General features: G+C 48.0%; 1 protein-coding gene across 2 annotated transcripts in view; it reads right to left on the bottom strand.

Moving 5' to 3' along the window:
• GRM7 (glutamate metabotropic receptor 7) overlaps nt 1–20,548 on the bottom strand; it is a 573,942-nt gene that overhangs the window by 34,831 nt on the left and 518,563 nt on the right. For both annotated transcript variants that reach the window (XM_054695057.1, XM_054695086.1), the window contains exon 9: nt 3,346–3,592. In XM_054695057.1, the coding sequence (XP_054551032.1) occupies nt 3,346–3,592 (247 nt within the window). The remainder of the gene's footprint in view (nt 1–3,345; nt 3,593–20,548) is intronic.

The raw sequence follows: 20,548 nt of genomic DNA, 5'->3' as shown, positions 1-20,548 counted from the left end.
CTTGGCTTCTTTTCAACTAGACAACTTGATGTCAATAAATAATTCCTCTGTGTCAGTTACCAAAGTTTAGGAATTTGAGTTAAATAGAAGTTAATATTCCCTTGCTTCAGAAGAGTCTTTCCTGTTCTCATTAATGGAGCTTTTCGCTACTGTTTTTCCCTAGATATGGATATCGTACGCTTTTCGCTACTGCTCTGTCCCTGTGTATGTTCGTGTCACATGGCCAGGGACGGGTTTTCCAAATAGGGTTGCTATCAGCATCACTTATTGGCATGTCAGTGGCTCCTTTTGAATCATTGTAAACAATTTTTGTTCATCTTTTTGTCTCATTTCAAACATTTTGTTCCTTTAAGTGGAATTTGCTACAGATAAATATTGTTGCTAAAACTTTGGGAGCTAATTCCAATGTGGGCTCAGGTTGAAATCCTTGCCTGTTAAGATACAGTAATTTCTGGAACTATTCTTCCCAGTCCAGGAGCCACAGCCACAGCCCACTACTTAAAGGATTTAAAACAAAGTCAAACGAACAGTGTACCTCCTCAGTTACACAGCCGTGTTTCAAGTCGGCCATGGCCGTCTGTGGCTGGACAGCATAGAAACAGGATGTGTCCATAGTTACAGAAAGTTCTAGGGACACGCTGTTTGTGGATGTCTTCAGATGCCTCCTCAGGAATTTTGAGAGCCGGGTCATCAGAAACCACGTTTGGAAGTGTGTAAATTGCTTCCAGTGGTTTAGCAAATCTGGGGTCAAAGCCTTCCTGGTGTTTTAGGGGTATCGGCACCAAGCCAGAAATGCTAAGACATCTTTCAAAAGCCCTTTGAACTAGTTGTGAGACAAAGACTCCATTTGATTCCACTTTGGTTTCTGAATGTTTATCTTTGTGGAGACGCCATATGCACAATGACAAAAACCAACACCACTCTGTCAAGAGAAAGGTGCCCGGTGAATTGCAAATGGCGTCACCCTTTTGTTGGGGGTAGGGCAGGGGGTCATTGTAGCTTTGAGTCAGTAAGATGAGGGCTCTACCCGGGCAGCCTTCTTTGAGCTCAGTACCCTTGTCTTTGTAGCAAGTAATAATACATTTCACAGCATATTGAACAGGGACAGCCACCCCCACCTTATATTCTTCATATCGAAGGTGGATTGTCCAATGAGGAAACCAAGAGCAACTTCTGTGTTGGGGTTGTGACATGTCACTCACAATCTAAGAACCAGAAGAGCAAAGAGAAAGAAGCATGGGTTTGAATCAGACCTGGGTCTCACCCCACCACTGCTGCTAGTGAGGTGTGTGATGCGGGGGCATCTCTCACAGAGCCTATGTTTTATCAGTTAAACAATAACAGTCCAGATACTACAGATGTTTTGTGAGGAGTTAGAAGAGATTTTTCCATACAGAGCATTCTACATAAGGCCTATTTCAAAGGGCAGCTGGTGGGAGTATGATCATTCATGGTAGCTTATTATTAGTGTTTGTATTAAAATCTTAACAACGATTATCACCCTCCGAACAGCCTCAACAAGGATAGAACCACATCATGAAAAGTTAAAGAGTAGAAATTGTGTTTGCTTGAAAGCTGGTCATTTTTAAATAACATAGCATTGGGTTGACTGGCCAAATGCACAATTTTTCATTTCATCATTTTCCTTCACTGAATGAAACTTTGACCACCTTTTCTGCTTATTGATTTGGCTTATATCTAGCGTGTGTGTGTGTGTGTGTGTGTGTGTGTGTGTGCATGTGTGTGTGTATAGGTAGGTATAAATGTAAAAGTGTGATTGGAATATCTCCAGGAAAATGTCTTCATGATAACCCAGCACCTGGAAATGTACTTGAGGCAAAGATTGTTCCCTTTTCAGGAATGAAAGGAAATTAACTTTTCAATGAAATCCTCTTTTCTAGACCCGTGGTGTTTTATGACACGCTTCTCTTGTGACACAGAAATGGTTCTTTCCCTTGGATTGGGTTGCTGAGCTTTAGGAAAGCTCGGTGAGTCTCTGGGTCACACAGGTGCTAAGTGGAGGGGTAGGATTTGAACCCAGGTCTGTCTCTGCCCGAGGCCTCTTTCTCCATGACACTGAATACAATTTTTATCCGCTTCCCTCCTCTCAAGCAGCCATTGGCTCTGAAGACACGGGACCAGTGCCCACACATGTGACGTGCTTCTCCCTTCTCACATTCACCCCCACCGACAATTTTGCAATGGAGGCTCCAACTCAGCTGCCTCCTGCTTTGCAGAGATCTCTATCTGTCATGTGCAGAGCTTAAAGGATTTACCTCTGGCGGCCTCCTCCTGCTTGGCAACAACAGCCAAAGCCCTTGGCTACAACAAAATCAGCTCAAATTACAAAGACAGTATGTCTTCTGGATGACTTAATGGACAACCTGAACTCCCCCTTGACTAAAAATAGGAAGTGTCATCAGCGCTTGACTCTGCATCATTTTATATGGAACTCACCAAAAACGTACTGAAATGCAAGCCTTAGAAATGATGTTTTTCATCTAAAATTCATTCTTAACCACCATAGTGTCTATAGAAGCAGCAACTGGGAGGTCTATGCCTTTAACCTCAGGTTAAATGGCTTTTGTATATTTTTTCTTATTTGTCTGGATGCACGTCTTCTTTGGGGTCATTTGCAAAGGTGTCTAACAGCCACCCAGGGGTTGCGGATAGGCCCAGTGGTACATCAGATCTGATCTCTCACCCTTAATCCCAGTGCTGATATTTTCTCTTGGATGGAATGGAGGGTTCCACAATGTTTTGGTAGATGCTTTTCTTGTGTGGGGATGCCCTCTGCATGGCAGTAACTGGACCTGTCCGCTTGGCTGGACATTTGCCGAATTTGGTCAATATTTTATATTGAATAAAATTAACATTAACATACATAGGATCTGTTGTTCCATAAAGAATCCTAACTTTCTCCACATTCATGTTCCAACGGAAGGTCAAGCTATACCTCCAAAGTTCTTAAATATTTCAACTCCAGTTCAATCAATTATTGAAATCCCCCTACTTTCTTGAGAAAGGGAGCCAGATTGCTGGGTCACACGTGCCATGTGTTTATGTCCATTGGAGGGTTGGCTACCAAAGGACTAGAAGCCAGGCAGGGGGAGGTTTCACACTTCTGAAGCTTAGTCTCTAAATGCTACTTCCCAACAGGGAGCCCAGGGAATGGTGGCAAGAACAAGGCAAACTCTTCAGAGCAGAAGTTCCCACTCCCTAAGACAACCCAGTCCGTCAGACAAGGAGAGTCATGGTCTCTCTCCAAAGGCAGACAAGCTCACACCACATGGCCTAGCACTTCCAGATGCACGGCGGGAGATGAAAAGGAAGAGAGCTACTTACTGTTTGGGTCTACATTTTCACAGAGCTCTGTCTTTGCCTCACCGTTGGGCCTGTCACTGGGTTTGTGTGACAGCCGCGATGACATGGTGGCTGCTGTGACGACGGCCTTGAAGCTTCGCTTCCGTTTCTGGACATTGAGTTCAGGGTGGAAAATGATGATGTACACTTTCGGCATGTAAAGCATCCCCAGCGCCACGGACGCACTTAGGTTCATGGAGATTGTGAGCGTGGTAGTTTGTATGTAGAGCTAGGAGACACAACACACAAGACACTATTACAAATAAAATGACCGCAGCTGGAGTCCGAACATGTCCAGCCATGTCAAGAATGACTATGGCTGGGAGCAAGCACAGTGACCTCCAGGGTCTTCGCTATAACAAGAAGACAGCACGTTTATTGGAGAGCTTATGCATATATTAATTGACGGAATGCCATTGGTTGAATTTGTGGGTAACTCAGTGGATCTACCTGGAGGAGTCCCCATCATAGACTTTCAGAACAGACCTTTACCCAGGATGCAGTTAAATATGAAGACATTCAGGCCACAGAAAATTGTAATCTTGAGTAAGAGGTGGCGGTTCTGCTCCCCCACACGTACACAGAAGTATTAACACTACTTGAGCTCTTGACACATGGAAATTCTGGGGCTTTATTTGTATAGTCATTATGTCAATATATGTCTCTCTTTCTATTTTTTAAAAAGACTTGCCTTCACTATACCTACAGTGTAATGAGTTGAGTATTCCTAAAAAGTAAATCTTGTGGCTTAATTCTGATTTACAAAATGCCAGTGGCAGGAGGCCAAGACCTCGTGGTGTTGGCTGGTCCAGTCTACACTGACAAATTACTAATTGGATTCAACACTTCATTCTGACACAATGTTGTGTGTGCTTTGAACGGTGACCCCACGGCTGTCCTTGTTTCCTTTCACTCCCTTGGGAAGTGGGTGGAGGGACCATTCACTTGTGCACAACATGCTTAATCATTTCCTTGGTTGAAAACTTGGCAAGATGATGGTTGTGTAACCGAAATACATACAATTTTTATTCATTGATTGTATCCCTCCAAAGCAAGAATTATATGAACAAAGACATGAATAAGTAGATAGAGAAGCACATTTTAATCACAAACTATAAAAGAAAGCAATGAATAGATTCTGTGGCTTAGTTCCTTGACCATGTATTTGATCATGACCTTTCACAAATGTGCCTTCCTTTGATCTGAGGATAAAATGCCTGTCCGTACTGGAGTGTACAGCCCCCCAACCCCCTCCCTGGTCTTCACTCTGTCTATCTTTTCAGACTTATTTCCCCCATAGCTCCCCTCACTTTCCCTCTGAACACACTTCTACTTCTGAGTCTTAGAACGTGCTTTCCAGTGAGCTGCTCTTCCCCCTCGCCACAGGCCAGGCCAGCCTCTTCATGTGCATGTGCTCCAAGACCTTGTTGGTCTGCATCTGTGATTATACATCCAGTACCCAGATGGTTTCACTGCCCACCTCCCCTCTAAGCCATAAGCTCTGTCCAGGCAGGAAGCTGCATTTGTGCCTGTCACTTGCAAGCCGGCCAATCACAGGCCTTTCCTGAACATGCCAGTGGGGCACGTGCCTGTGTGGTATGGACAACCTCTTCCTGTCGATGACTTTTCTCTAAAGACACAAGCACTTTTGCCAGACTTAGGACTTGCCCGGACATGTCCAGTCTTATTTCTTCAAACAGAGACCCCAGTAAAGAAATGAGAAGAAACTTGGCCATCTCGTCTGGCAGTCCTACAGTTTCCTGGCAAATAACCATTTGAATGTGTATGTTTTGGAGTGGTTTAAAGGAGCTGCGAGTTGCTAACTGTGTAACACATATAACAGATGCAAAATGGAAAGACAAAGCAACATGGGGTGAATGACCCTTGGGCTGTGAATTACACCATATTCTAAAATTAAGCTCATCTCTTCCCATGAGGTTGGTGTTAGCCTTTCAACTCCACCCCTCCCTGCTAGACTGCACTGTAAAGAACAGCTCACTATTCCCACAGGGCTCTGTGAGCCTGCACCACGGCTACTGCTGACCAGCTGCTAATGAGGGCTTTGTGAATGGCAGCGAGGCCAGCGCAAGACAATCTTGGGCGCCAGGCACCCCTGGTATCTGAGGGTTTGCTTCTGTTCCTCTGATCTTGAGCAAATTTTGTAGTTAAAGAAATAATTTGTTTCACTTCACTGTCTGTAACTGTAGATTTCACTATATATGTGTGTGCATGTATGTCCACAGACATGGCTCCTTGACAAGGACCGGCTAAGTGCTTTGAGACTGCCAAAGCGAGCCTGCGCGTTTCCTGGAGGGGTGGATTTCATGCCCCTCTGCCTTGAACCCACTGAGACTGATATTTCATTTTGGAAATGTCTCAGACAACATTTTGAAAAGTGTCATGTGAAAACCAACATGAATGTCATGGCCAAATTCCCACCCCCCAATCCTCCTGACATCATGACAGAAGAGCAAGTGTAGAGCAAGTCGGTCTGATTCATTTCTGTGACCTTGGGCAGATGACCTCACCTCCCTGGGCCTCCCATTGGCCCCTGTCAGTGGGGTTAGTGGTGTCAGCCCATAGGCTGTGATGACTACACGAGTATTTGTTCAGTGCCTAGAATGGGACACAGCAATACCACAAAAGTATTTTTAAAGATGTGTCTTGGCGTCATGATAGGAAGGCTCTCTTTACAGGGCTCTAACCCACTGAGGCCCGGGGTGGGGAGCGGTGACCTAAGTCACTCTCTTTGCCTTTGGTAGCTCCCTTTGGTCCTCTGAGTTTTCATGCCAGCATCTCTTCAGAAGCTTCCTTTCACAAGATACCACGTGCCTTCCCTAGTCTGTGGTTGTTCCTATTTAACTGGGTGCTTGCTGTCAAGGACACTACCTGTTCAATTTGGATGTTTCACCCCATTTTCCTGTACCTTCCTTACACTAGCATTACAGCCATGAGGGCATTGGTGATTGCTATTGACCTTATCGAGGCACAGGGCCTTTCCTTGCACACATGGTTTTGTCCTGTGATGTAGCTTCTCCTAGGCTGGGCCCTCAACAGGGCCCCAGTCTGTCCTGGCTGCCTCTGAGTCAGCCCTGGTGAACGCAGGTGCCTCCCCACCTAGGTGGATCCTTGACGGCCAGCCCTGGGAGAGGACCCGGACTGCTTGAGATTTTCCACGTGTTGTAATGCTGAAGCCTGAATTTTGGCATCAACCAAAATGCATTTCCAGAATCCAATTTCTGCTCCCTGGTCGGATATGGCTTTTCTCACAGCTGCCATGCATAATCCAGCTTTTCTAACTAAAGAGCATTTAGGCAAGGGATTCTGAGTGAAGCCAGCACTGTATCCTCAGCACAACTGAGTCAAGAGCTTTGAACAGTGTTCCAGAACAGCAGCTTTCCGCAACTCTGGTACATGTCACCTTTGCTGTCACCGTTCTCTCTCAGCTGTCATTTATGAAATGAAGATAATAGTTCCTATCTCTGATGGTAATTTTGTAGCAATGTAATGAGTTACTCCATGGAAAGCACTTAGCAGAATATCTGAGAAATAAGTACCCAAGACACCGTTGCTGCTAATGCTGATAGTCTGCCAGATATTTCCATGAGGTTGTTGGGATGGAGGGCTTGAGATAAGGTTCCTCTGTCACTGCTTTCATTTGATTTAAACTTCTCACTTGTTACACTGGCTGCCTGGGTTGTCATGTCTGAAACACCAGGCCTGTTCACGTCTCCTCTGTGGAATGGTAGCAGTGGTTATGACAAGAAACTGGAAATCATGTGCAAACGTTGAAATTTGCCATCTCTTCTGTGTAACTTTCAGAATCAGTTTAATTGAAGATTACTTTGAGAGATGTCAAGGCAAGTTAATATTTGTAATGGGGACAGGTTTCCAACTTTGAAAACCAGAGTACTTTTGATATTAGCCAAAGAAGAACAAGACCAGAGTTTCAGGCCACAGCGATACAGACACAACCCAAGCGATCAGGAAAACCCAATTTCAGAATTTTGGGTTTGTTGAAATAGACATGAAATAGACTCACCCTGAGGGAGATGCCTTGGTAGTAAGTGTGCACTGCAAAGAAATCACCACCATGTTTTCACTGATGAATCACCACCTTTATCTGTATGAAAATCTCATTAGAGAAAGAGCTCTGCAGCTATTTGGTGTTGTCAAGCCATTGATATAAGAGATAATTAACTTAGGTCCACATACTGTAAATTCTGTGTTAATTGTGTATTCCAGAGAGGCTGTGTGAGAGACACCTCACTTCTCCAGCCCTGGTGTGTTTATGCTCTTAGTGGTTTGCCATTTTTGGACATTACCAAGTGCCTGCCCTGGACAGGCGCTAGGCCCAGCACCATGATGACAATGACAGGCGTTCTTCCTGCCTCCAGGGACCCACACTGTAGCAGGGGGCGGGGGGCTGAGGGAGGCAGTGGAGGATGGGCTGGTTCATCATGTAGGATGCATCAATCATGCACCACCTGATTTTCTCAGTGTGTTTTGACTGTGCTTTTCCCCGTTGGAAGGTCTTTGGCTCACTGGCTTTGCCTGTGATACCCTGTTTATATTTAATGCTCGATCCAGGGGGACCTTCTGTGTGAAGCACCCCCACCTCCTAGTCAGGACAATGTCCCACCGGTCCTTTAATGAGGGAGAGCCCCAAAGAACACCTAGCCTGGTCTGCGGAGAAAGGGAGTCAGTGGGGTAATGATGCATGCTCTGAAAATGCAGATGCCTCCCCATGAGCTCCACCAATCAGGGGGTCACGAGAGCATAAGACAAAGTTCAAGCCCACGGATGTGACTTTTTTTTTTTTAATCTGTAGGAAACACTACATGCATGCATGCACCCAGCTGACTCAAGCTGTGTGGGAAAACAGAGAATGCCTCTCCACGTACCTCAGCCAGCTGCCAGCTGCCCCCTCCCACAAGTTCATGGTCAGCCTCCAGCGGCATACTTCTGGTACCTGCTTCTTCACACAAATGTCAGGTCTTCTAAGACCAAGTGCCATTTTATCATCACATTTATGCACTTCCATCCACTTGACATATCTGGGACCAGGCCGCCATGTTGGTCGGAGTGCTGTCCGCTGCATTTAAGGTCGCTAATGGTGTTTTGAGTATTGTGTCCCTAAATCAGTTTTGCCCACGAGACCTGTGTTTCTTCATTGTGCACTTTTGCCTGACAGTGATATCTGAGAACATCTATGTCACATTTTAGCAGAACTGAGTGGGTCATAAACATGCTGTCTGCCACAAAGAACGCACTTATTGAAATCTGGCTGAACAGAAAGTCTCATACCTGCAGCAAGTATTAGGTATGATAAATACCCTTAACATTCAACAGTGTCTTAAGAAAAGCTATGATTTGTGGTCTGCCAGAAGTATTATTAATTTTCGCTGTTGTGTTCTCACTTTTTAGCCTGGAGATGGCAATAGTACAACTCCTCTGAGGTTGTTTGGGATCCAGTGGGTTGACCATTCCAACAAGGTGCTCGTGGGATGGATTGATTGCTTGTTTGCCTCAAACATAAAATGACTTGTTTGCTGCACTGTTCTTTTCCATATCATCATTATTCATTTTGAAATGATGATCTTTCTTATGGAATCCACAGAAAAGTAGCCTATTGTGGGGAAAGAAATCTCATTATGTTGGCTTCTGTGCTGTTTGAAAGAATGCTCAAACCCCTATTTTATCTGTCATTGACTATTTTATGAGAAATAACCAATTTTGAGTATCCCGGGTGACAGTGGAGATAAGGACAACACAGTGGTAATGGAGTCTTCAGTGGGATGGGGGAAGTTTATAATTCTCATGACAACTCAAAGTTTGTGTAATAGAAATGAAAAATATGTCTGATGTAGTCACCGTAAAGAGGAAGGGTAATTACTATCTAACAAGTGTTCGGAACAGTCATATGACTCACATGAAAGTTCCTGGCAGTTAAGATCAATGTTTTCCATCCTTGCCACCTGCACCTTTTGCTTCCTAATTAGAGTAGCCTCACTTCTGGGAAGTAAATAATGGTGTGTGATTGGGAATGGGACAGGATGTCGCAATTAGGACTTCCTCAGCCATCCGGTGGGTCAATACACAGAAGGCTCATGCTTCATTGTAAAATAATAAATGATGATAAAAAGACTCAGTCTAATGCTGGGGGTGGGAAGTACTGCTTTTTCCAGGGAGGTAGATTTGCATCTTCTAGAAGGATGGTGTGATGGAAAGAGCAAGATCTTTGATTTTAGAACTTATTTCAAATCTTGACCTTGGACTGGTGGTTGGTGACTTTGGACAAGCTGCTTCAGCTCTGGCACACAGCAGCCAAAACTCAGACCCAACAGTTTGTTACCAGAGGGTCTGTTTCAAAATCCTACCTCATTTTACCACCACCATGGAGACCTTCTCACTGTCTCGGAGATGAAAGGAAATCACATCGGAAATAATGAGGGCAGTAGGTAGATAGTAAATAGAGGGTGGATATTCATAAAGAGATCCCACCAGGCCGGACAGTCCAGAACACACTCTGGGGACAAGTGTCTGACATAGAATTACAAACAATGGCGACAACTGGATGATTCTTGGACAAGACCTCGTTCCATTGTGTTTTCTTTTTCTTGCTTAGCATCTCCAGGCACACAGGATAGTCCACACGTAATCACATTCTTTGGATCAAGTCAGACAAGTGTCCCAGGTGGAGGCAAATCAGCTTCTGGGCACGAGATCAGCACTTGTATCCTGCTGACGTCACTGTATCCCAGGGCTCGCCCCCTGACCAGGAGCCTGGGCTGTGCCTGCCCCAGGTAGTGCCAGCAGCGTGCTGCTGCTGTCATTCCCGTGGACCACACCTCTGGGGTTCTGTGCTTTGCTCTGCCGGCCACCCCGATGGGCTGCAGGTCCTCTTGGGTGCTGATTCTTGCAGGCCAGTCATGGCTGGTCACACTGGCCATGCACAGGCACAGCCTGCATGCACCCAGGTGCTGCTTTCTTCCACCGGGGCTCTCACCCCTCTGTTTTGATTTCTAGATATCACCCCCAACAAAGGCCAGGTAGGAGTTTGACTCTGATCTAACCATTCATGGCCCATTTGCTCTGTTTGTTATCTGGCTGGGGAGTCCCACAAATGTGAGGGCTCATGTGAGGGCTCAGCCTTGCAGTGATTCAATGTGGAGAGGCAAAGTATCTTCCCACCATCAGCCTGGGGAGACACGTCTGCCAGACCTGAATGAATCCTGGGTTCCATTCAAGACTGAATGCTGGGCTTTTTGTGGGCAGCAACATCAGATTGTCTTATAATGTGAAAATGCTGGCATGGGCTTCCCCAGGAGATATAGCTCGTGCTCTATAGTGGTGTCCTTTATCACTTTGCAGGCCAACGAGTGGCGTTCAGAAGTCTGAGCTTAGGGTGTTCAGCTTCTAAAGTTGTCATTTGAAATAGTCGATTTACAGAAGTCCAAAAACTGTCTAATCTTGCCAGCCTCTAAAATCATCTTTATAGTTCTGGAGAACCTAAGATGAGAAGACTCAGATGAGAATTTCGATGTCAATTAGTGGCTCCAGGACAGAGACAATCTTGGCATCTCTTGGACACTGTGTTCTAAGCTGGACTTGTAAAGAGCGCGTTGAGACTGGACCCCGGAGTGTCATTTACAAGAGGATAGCGCCAGACTCTTTTAAAAGGAAGGCTGCTTCTCATCTCAGTATGTCAAAGCTTTTGACAATGGCTCTCAGATGGACTTTGGCAGGTTTTGATCGCCCCAGTCAGCCAGTTTTCTCTTTCCTCTTGTTAGTTCTGGCTGTTTGTTTTGCTGAGCTCCCCCTATTCCTTCGACACGTCTCTTTCCCTTCCAGCAGTGAGCTCTCATAGCTCCCTTCCTGCCCTGCAGGCTCCTGCTTTGCCCTTGCAGGACCTCCCAGGGTCCCCAGTATTGTCTTGGCTGCCCTGCTTTCCCCCCGGGCGGCAGCGTGTCCATGGAGGGAGGCAGGCATGGTCCTCTGCTCTGACCTGTACTCAAGGTGGTACCGAGGCCATGTGCCCTTGGTCATGGGCAGAGCAAATCAAACGGCTGGAGAGGCCGGCTGACTTGTCCATGGGGAGGTCACTGTGTCCTTTGAACGCCTCAAGGAATTCAACTCCATCCTGGTTTAAAACCCACAGGACATTTCACCAAAGAAGATATATACAACTGACCAATAAACTCATGAAAAGACGGTCAATATCATATTAGCTATCAGGGAAATGCATTCAAAACTAGTGTAAGCTACTACTTCATGTCCACAGTGATAAGTTATAATAATAAAAAAAAAAAAACAAAGAAAAAGAGACAACAAGTGTTGACAACATATCTTCTTTGGTGAAATGTCTACTTAGGTCCTTTGACCATTTTTTAATTGGGTTATTTGTCTTTTTACTCATTACTGAATTATAAGAGTTCTTTACATATTCTAGATCTAACCCATGTCAAATATATAATTTGCAAATATAAAAAAAATTAAAAAAAAAAAAACCCACAGGAGCAAGTTACTGCAATAAGACAAGTGAGAACTGTAGACAAATGGTTTCCAAGGTCATGATTAGGGCTGCAATCTGACCTCCAGAGTCTTCCCTCTACGCCTTCCAGACTCCTTGCCAGGCCTGAGAAGCCACTTTCAGGTCTCATTTCTCTTAAAAACTCAATGCGGAAGACAACTGCACCAGCAGCTCCAGCAGTCTTACTGCATTCAATGTTCAACTTCCATCACACTTCAGATGAAAATCAAATCTTTGGCATGGTCAAGGGACTCAGCAGAGTCTTTTTCTAGCCTTTTCTGAGTCCTTCAGATGAACCATGCTCTGTACATCCTCTAGGCCTTTGCACATGCTGTTCCCTCTGCCAGAGATGCTGTTCCCGCTCCTCTTTCCCTGACTACCTCCTACCTGCCTTTCAGGTCTATCACTTCCTCGGGGAGGCTCCCCTGATGCTCAACTGTAGATATGCCCATCTGCTCTTGCTTATAAGATGTTATTTCCATTTGTGGCGTTCATTACAACTTGTGATGATTCATCCATTGTGTGTGTTAGTCACCTCACTGGATTCTCCCCCAGGAGGGCACAGACTGTATCTCTGCCTTAATGGCCACAGCTCCTGGAACACAGGAGCTTCTCAGCTTATTGCAATAGCTGAAGAAATGAGTGAACACGACCTAGGAGACCAGTGCTCTGCAGTCAGGAGCAGACACCCAGTGTACCTGGCATGGCCTTGGGCGTTGTGGTTTTGGAGGGCAGTCTGGTAGCTGGTGTGGGAACTCAAGCATGTCCCTCAGCTGTGCTAGGCCAGGAGTGTGACACTTACAAAGCAAGGCAGGATGGCATCTGCCTCCTGGAGCGGGTGGGACAACTCTGCAGGGGCCTGTTCTGAAGCTCTGCTCCCCAGGACTGTTCTCCAGCCCACAGCTTTCCCAACCATCAAGCGCATCCAGATACTTTTCCTCCAAGGCTTCCCCCTCCTGGCCATGCCCCTGCCTAGCCCCAGCCCTCACAGCTGATACACACCTGAGATACAACACAGAGATGGATCGGCCCCTAAGGTAGGACTGGCCAAGTCCTACACAGAAGCCAGGGCGGGAAAGGACTTTCCAGTAAGTCAGGCTGTCGAATTTATCCACCCGGCTCAGGGAGCAGGTTCTGTCTGAGACACACAGGGTGCTCGCTGCTCCTTCTGTGGGTGCAGGCCACGTGCTCGCAGCCTCCCTGCTCCTCGTGCTGGGCTGCCGGCCACTCTGGCCTCTTGGTTGTCCCTGACCAAGCCACACACTTGTCCACACCCGGCTCCTGCTCAGTGCTCGTGCCACACTCTGGTTTATGCCTGTTCATCCTGCCTCTGCCCCAAGCCACTCCCGCCCCCAGGGCTCTGCGAGTGAGCCTGGGGGACGTCTTGTGTTACTAGTCCTCGCAGCAGCACAGGGGTTCGTGCTGACTCTGTGAGTGGCATCTGCTCCCCCGCCTGCAAGCAGCTAGTCGGGGTGCATGTTGGACCCCCAGGCCTGGCCCTCTGGGCGGAGGTACAAGGGTGTTACGGATCCTGCCAGGGGAGGACGTCTGAGATGTGCAGAGGCGGTGTTAGGAGTCTCCATCCGGGCGTTCCCCAGAGAGGTGCAGCCCCTGGGGTCCATGCTCCATCCCGGGAGGAGAGCCTGCAGGGCCAGGCAAGGGAGGAGCCGCTGAGTGGGCCTGGGCGCTGCACGGGCCTCTGAGCCCCTCTACCACGCATTCCCCGAACAATACAGCGTCATTATCGGTAATGACTCCCGGAGCAACACTGACAATCAGCCACCTTCCCTACCAGCGAGCGGCGGGGACTCCTGAAAAGCTTGGGCTGCCACCCAGGTTGCCACCTGGCTGTCTCCTCACAATGGAAAAGGAACTGGTTGCTATGACGACTCAGTGACAGGTTCCAGCATCGGGCTTTTTTTTTTTTTCCCTGACAAAAAGCTGCTCACTTTGTCTTCGCTGAGACCACAGGCACAGTGTGGTTTTCCAGTGGGATTCCTTTTTTTTTGCCTTTCAAAATCACCAATATCACAGAATAATCCACTCTCCCTAGAGCATGTGCTGGCTCAGGGGAGGCTCTGCAAGCAAGTGGGGGGGTGGCAGCGGAGAGAATTGTGGGCACCCATGGGTGGTCTGCAGGGAGCGGGCATCATGCTGGACATCCACCCCCAGGATAATCTCACTCCATGTCACGTCAACCCTGTATCAACCCCAGCGTGCGTCTGAGTCTCCTCACAAAAATATTTCTGGCTTAGTCTTTGGCAGGAATTGGAATTGATATCAGCGCCATAGCTCCGCCTGTGCCCAGCCCGGGCCAGCACCTCTCCTACCCTCCCAGGCTGGCCCTGATGACCCATAGCTCCTTCATCCTCATTGCTTCCATGTTCAGGCCTCTCTCTGGGCCTCTGGCCTGCACTGACTCCCGCTAGGAACCCCTAACCTGTCTTTCTTTTAACAAAAAAAATCCATCTCCTTTAGAGAATATCACAGGCATTTCATGAAAACGTTCACTAAGCACATGAGCAGGTTGCTCTCTCCACACTCAGAAAATACCTGGCTCACGTAGTCTCTTTATCATTTAAGATTTTTCTTTTGCTGCGGCTCCTCTTTTCATTCTCTTAATAAAGTCTTTTGAAGAGCAGAATTTAAACATTTTAATGAATCCCCCTTTTTTGATTTTTTCTTTTATTGAGCGTCCTTTTGGTTGACAGATTCATAAGAAATCTGCCTCACTCGAGGGCACCGAGATTTTCTTGCACATATTCTAGAAGTTTTGTAGTTTTAGGTTTAGAGCTATAATCCATTTTACGTTAAGTTTGTATGTGATACTGAGTATGGATCTCAAGCGGTTGGTTCGGATAGGAATAACATTCTAGCACATTCTGTCAAAAGGGCACAGCCTTTGGACCTTTGACACAAGTCAGTTGTCCATTGACATTTGGGCTTATTAGTGGACTCTTCAGTTCCATTAATTGACTTCCTTTATGCCGATATTTTACTTTTTTTGGTGATTAGAGCCTTATAACTATTAAAATTCGATGGAGTTTCCCTTTTTATTTGTTTGAGAGTTGTTGTAGCTCTCGTAGTTCCTTTGCATTTCCACATAGAATATGGAACTGTCAATTTGTGTAAGAAGTCTGTTGGAATTCTGATGTGAATTGAATTTATAGAATAATTTAGGGGGATTGCCTTATCAACAATATCGAGTCTTCCAACCAAACAAAATGTATGTCTCTATTGAAATTCACTTTATTTTCACTCAGCAACACTATACAATGTTTATAGGTTTGCTGCATTTTGCTTTGCAAGACAAAATTGGAGGGAAGATCCTACATCTATGAAAACAGAATGCCCAGCATTCTAGTATGTGTGTGTTCTTAGAATTAAATTCCACTCAAATATATCTGGTCAGAAATACAGCAAGGTGATGCTGCAGTCACCTGGGGGCCTCCTTTCAAGTCGTATCCAGGTTCCACTGCCCTATGGTGAGGGGCGATACCTAAGCACCTGCTCAAGGTGGGGACCCCAAGACCTCACATTGGAAAGCTCCAGTTTGTATGAAAAGTGATCTAAGTATAATAAGACTTTTTTTTAAAAAAGTGAAACCAAAGTTCTGACGTACTGCTTCTGCTCTGGCCTGTAATTGTTTTTATTCTACATTCTTCCCGGTGAGCAGAATTCCAATTTTTCTGTAGCTGAGAAAGAAGATGCTCATGGTACCTGACCCTCAGTTTCCTGAGGTAAAGAACCACTGTAATATGCTGCTGGGAGGTGTCTGCCTGGCCCCAGTGCCAAATCCTGGATGGATGAAATACTAGGGAGACAGCCTGGAGGAGAAGGTGGTTGACTCTAGACATAAGGATATTGGAGAACAAATCGTATTAGTCATTTTGAAAACACCTGTCAAAGTGCTGGCAGCACAAGTGAGGTCCCTAGCTCAGGGCCCCCCTCCCTGTGCAGCCAGCCAGGTCTTGATCCTTGCTGAGAACACATCTATCTCAGAGGCCTTCATCAACATGAAGCATGAACAGGTGTCTCACTCATATACCTACTGCATGTGAGCCGGTGGGGCTTCCCGCAGGTGATCACCTTCCTGCCAGACAGGATGCGTCTCATGCTCTGTGATGAGAATTCCCAACTCCTGATGCTACACTTTGTATCAGACCTGGCGCTATGGGCATTCCGTGTGGTTGGTTCCAGAGAGGCACAGGCTGGCCCTTGTTGGAGTCATGGGAGATGCTTTTAGATTTTATTTTTATTTATGTATGCCTACAAGAGCTGGGGTGCAGGCCAGAGATGCAAGGGGTAAGAGGAGTCGCCAGAGACACTGTGGGGATCTATTGGAATCCACTGCTGAGGGGAGCAGCAGGGAGACAGGAGAGGTCTGCGCTCCGTGTGGGTAGCTCCCTGGCTGGGGATCAAACTCCTGCGGCAATGGCTGAAGATAGCTTGATAGCACTGAGACTTTACTCTCCTGCACCACCAGGGAGGCCCGGAAGATGCTTAGAAATGGACACTGGCCCTCTGCTCTCACCTACACACCCCTCTACTCCCTCCTAGGACCTCAGCTCAGAATAAGCCGCCTGTTCCACATGCGGGTCTCCCTTGCCCCGAGTAAACAGGAACACGCAAATTATGGGGAAGCCACAGTATTTCTTTTTGCTTGTGGGGAAGACTGGCAAGGGCCAGCAAGTTGCAGCTGATAGAACTATGAGCCCTTCAGACAAAGGGGAACTGAGTACTGAGCTGAGGAACTGGAATCACTGTTACCATTCTAAAAACTGTGGTTTGTGGTAATTCAAAACCTTTGATTAAACCACCAGCGCCTGTTTGACCCTGAATATCCCCCGAATTGTGTTTATATAAAATATTAGTACTGACCTTTTAAAAATGATCATCCCCTATTATCTTTTCATCAATTTTGAAAATAGTGAATAAAAGAACTAAAATGCTTGTCAACTGGGGAGAATGTGCAGAAGAATGGAATCTAGGACACGGACTTTTAAGTATTCGATGATTTCTTTCTATTTTATGTTTGCCACTCCGGGGACTAGATTATAAACAATATCTGGATTTTCCTAGGACATGTTATTACTGTTTTGTTTTTTTTTTTTTTTTAAGGTTTATTTATTTATTTATTTGTACAAGCACTGGGTACAGTCAGAAGCGCGGGAGGGTGAGAGAATTCACCAGAGCCAGAGCGGGGAGCAGAACAGGCAGACTGATGACATACACTGCTGAGGGGAGCAGCGGGCACAGCAGGAGAGGTCTGTGTACCATGTGGGACCCTCACCAGTGGCCGGGGATGGAACCGGCTCTGTAGAGGCTGCGGGCAGTTTTGCAGCCCAGCACTCAACCGCTGAGCCACCGGGCCTCCCCAAAACTCTTTTTCCCCCAAAAAAAGACTTCCTTTGAAACCATGCCAGCTGTCAGCAGCCTTCATCACAAGGGCGCCATCAGCCTGCTTGACACGAGCTGTGAATCTGAAACTTGACCCTGGGTCAAGCCACGGGTCGTGCTCCAGCCACAGCTTGTTGTTATCGAATGTCACACACTGAATGAGTCGGCAAAGTAAGAGGACTCTGGATAGAATTACTGTCAACCTCTAAGTAGACAGAATGCTACGGAATAGCAGCCCTGGACGAATCTTCCTTTCCCCGAAACTAAGTTTCACACAATCACCTGTTTTTTCTCCACCACTTTTCAGGATACCTTTATTCAAAAGACTAAGGTGAGGTCTCATCAGGGGTTTGTATGTGGCTTTGGCTAATCTCCCCGTTAGGGATTTACCAAACCCAGTTTAGTCGCATGAAACCCAGCAAGGCTTAACGCTTCAAGAATCCACATCAAGTTTAGGGTGCACTTCTGAGGAGGTCCCCGCACACCCTCTCTCCTTCACGCAGCCTTTAGAAACGCCTTTTGATGCACATGGACACATGGACTTGGGGGTTCTAGAGAAATGTTAGGAAGAGAGTGTTCGTCTCTGTGCAGCCCCAGCCCAGTCACTGTGGGGGCGACCCCCCGGGACACGCCCATGGCCCCCCAGCGCTGGAGCCTCAAGTCTGCTCTGTATACTGAGAACAGCGGTCCTGCTCTCATCGGTTGGGGGTTCCCCCCACTTTCCCCGGCAGAGTGGGGTGTTCCCTGTACTATGATTAGTATCACCCGCCTTTGCCTTCTCTCCCCTCCCTGTCACCACCGCACTCCCCTCTCCTGACATTTTAAGGTGCCGTCTGAACGTCTTGGTTATTTCATTGGCTTTTCTAGGACCTCGTGTTCAACCTTTTTTAAAAAAAAATGCGTCACTTCGGCACTGGAAATTATTTCAGACAGAGAGTCTCCCTCTGGTCATGTCAAGGACAGAGCTGCACGCTGCTTCTTGTTCCTGGGTTAAGAGTCGCGAACTTTGGACCTTTGAGCCGATGCAGCGCCGGGAAATGTCGCAACTATCATGGGCCATGTCAGTGCGCGCTCCTCATGCCACTGGCCCACGCCCTCATTAGTGAGCACAGTCCCATTGTTACATCCAATTTGCCCTTGAAGTGTCCTTTCTTCTCACAGACAGGTTCTGCTGGGTGCCTTGTCCCCCCCGGACCTCAGTGTTTGTATCTGTACAAAAAAGTGTCATTCCACAACAGCGGCTCTGAAATGCAGGTGCATACAAGTGACCCAGGCACTGCAGCGCAGGGTCGCTTCTACCCCTCTTTGATTCAGCGGGTCTCGAATAAGACCTGGAATTTTGCGGGTTTTTTTAATATTTATTTATTTATACAAGCAATTTATTATTTATTTATACAAGCACTGGGCACAGTCAGAAGCGCGGGAGGGTGAGAGAATTCACCAGAGCCAGAGCGGGGAGCAGAGCAGGCAGAAGGACCGAAGGACACTGCTGAGGGGAGCAGCGGGCGGCAGGAGAGGTCTGCGCGCCATGTGGGACCCTCCTCCGGTGGCCGAGGAGCAGTCGGGGAATCGAAATGGCGCTGCAGAGGCTGCGGGCAGCTTCGCAACCCAGCGCTCAACCGCTGCGCCACCGGGGAGGCCCGAATTTTGCATTTTTAACAGTCTTGGTAGTTTCCAGAAGGGCGCCCTTTGTCTGTTGAAAGCAGCTCACCTGACTTTCTCAGGTCTCTCCTCAGGCGGAGGTGCTGTGAAAGGCATGAGCTAATGTTGATCTGTTTCTAGGCTGTTCTGTCTCTCGCTTTTACAAAGAAACCGTGTGCACCTTGTGCCTTGTAAATGCCAACACTGGGCAGACAGGGGCTGGGAGAAAGCACCGCTTGGGCCTGGCAGCCCGCCCCCGGAGTCCCTCCCAGTGTCCAGACAAGCGAGGCGGCCAGATGCCTTCAGTTCTCTTTCTGACTTCCAGGACACATGACCTGGAATCTGCCCCCTGCTGCTCGGCCCCTGTGGGGGACACGATCAAGGGACTGACTTTCTCAGAGCCTCAGCTTCCTTGTCTTGAATGGGTGGGGGATTATCCTCCTAGGATCATGTTCTGTGAAATAAGTCACTAAAATCAGACGGAAGGCTGACAGTGGCACGGGCATTTAGAAAACGGTCAGTTAGGGGTAGCTGCGGGCGGTGTTCTGCTGGGGACACTATTCCCCCTTGGCCCCCCGCCTGCCCTGGTGCCTGCTGTTGGGGGGACATAGATGGGGGAGGGGGCCTGTCTGCTGTGGGGGGCCAGGGCCTGGAGACTTTGGAAGAGGAAGGCATAGCTAGGCCCTGACTATCGCTGCTGCGGGCAGGGGGTGTGAGGGACATTTGGAGGTTTCAGAAGAAGTGTTTGTGCAGAGATGGGGTAGATTCAGGGGAGAAGCAGAAGGAACAGGCTTGGTCTTCTCAGCTTTGGGGAGCCTACATGGAATTCCAGCGTTAGTGCGCTTGCTTTTCTACCTGACTTTGAGCCGCTCCCCCCCAGAAGAGGCAGGACGCAGCGGGCGGCCCAGGCAGGGGCCCTGAGCTCTGGCTTCTCGTGCGCTGCCAGTTTCCTGGCCGAGATTGAGAGAAGCCAGAGGCGCAGTCACCCACCCCACGTCAGGCCGCTTGAGGGCGGGGTGGGGCGCCCTGTGGGGTGTGGGCGCAGGCCCCGGCCCTGTCTCTTGGATGAGCCCTTTGTCCAGGTTCTTTGTCTCTGTTCAGCCAGCCAGCTGCGTCCACCACTTGGCACCTGCTCAGGCGATCACGCTGCCCTTCGGGAGTGGGTTCTATTTTCCTCTTCTCAGATGTGTTCAGGGTCCTTGTCCAGTCCCAGAGGGGTGTGGGGGGGAGTCGGCAGGCACCCCGCAGGTGTGCTTGGCCAGAGGGAAGGGATTCCTCTCCCACCTGCAACCCACTTCGGGCCAAGCCTCTGTCCTGGGTGGACTGGCCCCTGAGCGGCTCCCGTGTGGCCTCCTCCTGCCTTAGTCCCATCTCTCCTGTCAGGAGGAGGGTGGGCTCTGTCGCCCGCCCCACCCCACCACCTTGGCAGCCCTGCTGCCAGAGCGAACCTCACTTTGGGCTCACTCCCTTGTGGAAGCGCCCCATGGAGCCCAAGACAGGCTTTCACCCACAGCCAGCACCCCGGCTTCATTCCGAGGAGGCCTAACGAGATGTATGTAAATCTCTCCCCTCCACCAACGCCTCAATTACGGAACAGGAGCTCTGCCCGTT

This window comes from Talpa occidentalis, unplaced genomic scaffold, assembly GCF_014898055.3.
Source record: "Talpa occidentalis isolate TD23 unplaced genomic scaffold, MPIMG_talOcc4v2.1 talOcc4.10, whole genome shotgun sequence".
Classification (NCBI taxonomy): Eukaryota; Metazoa; Chordata; class Mammalia; order Eulipotyphla; family Talpidae; genus Talpa; species Talpa occidentalis.
The sequence above is the reverse complement of the archived record's forward strand: the minus strand, read 5'-3'. Positions and strand labels throughout refer to the sequence as shown.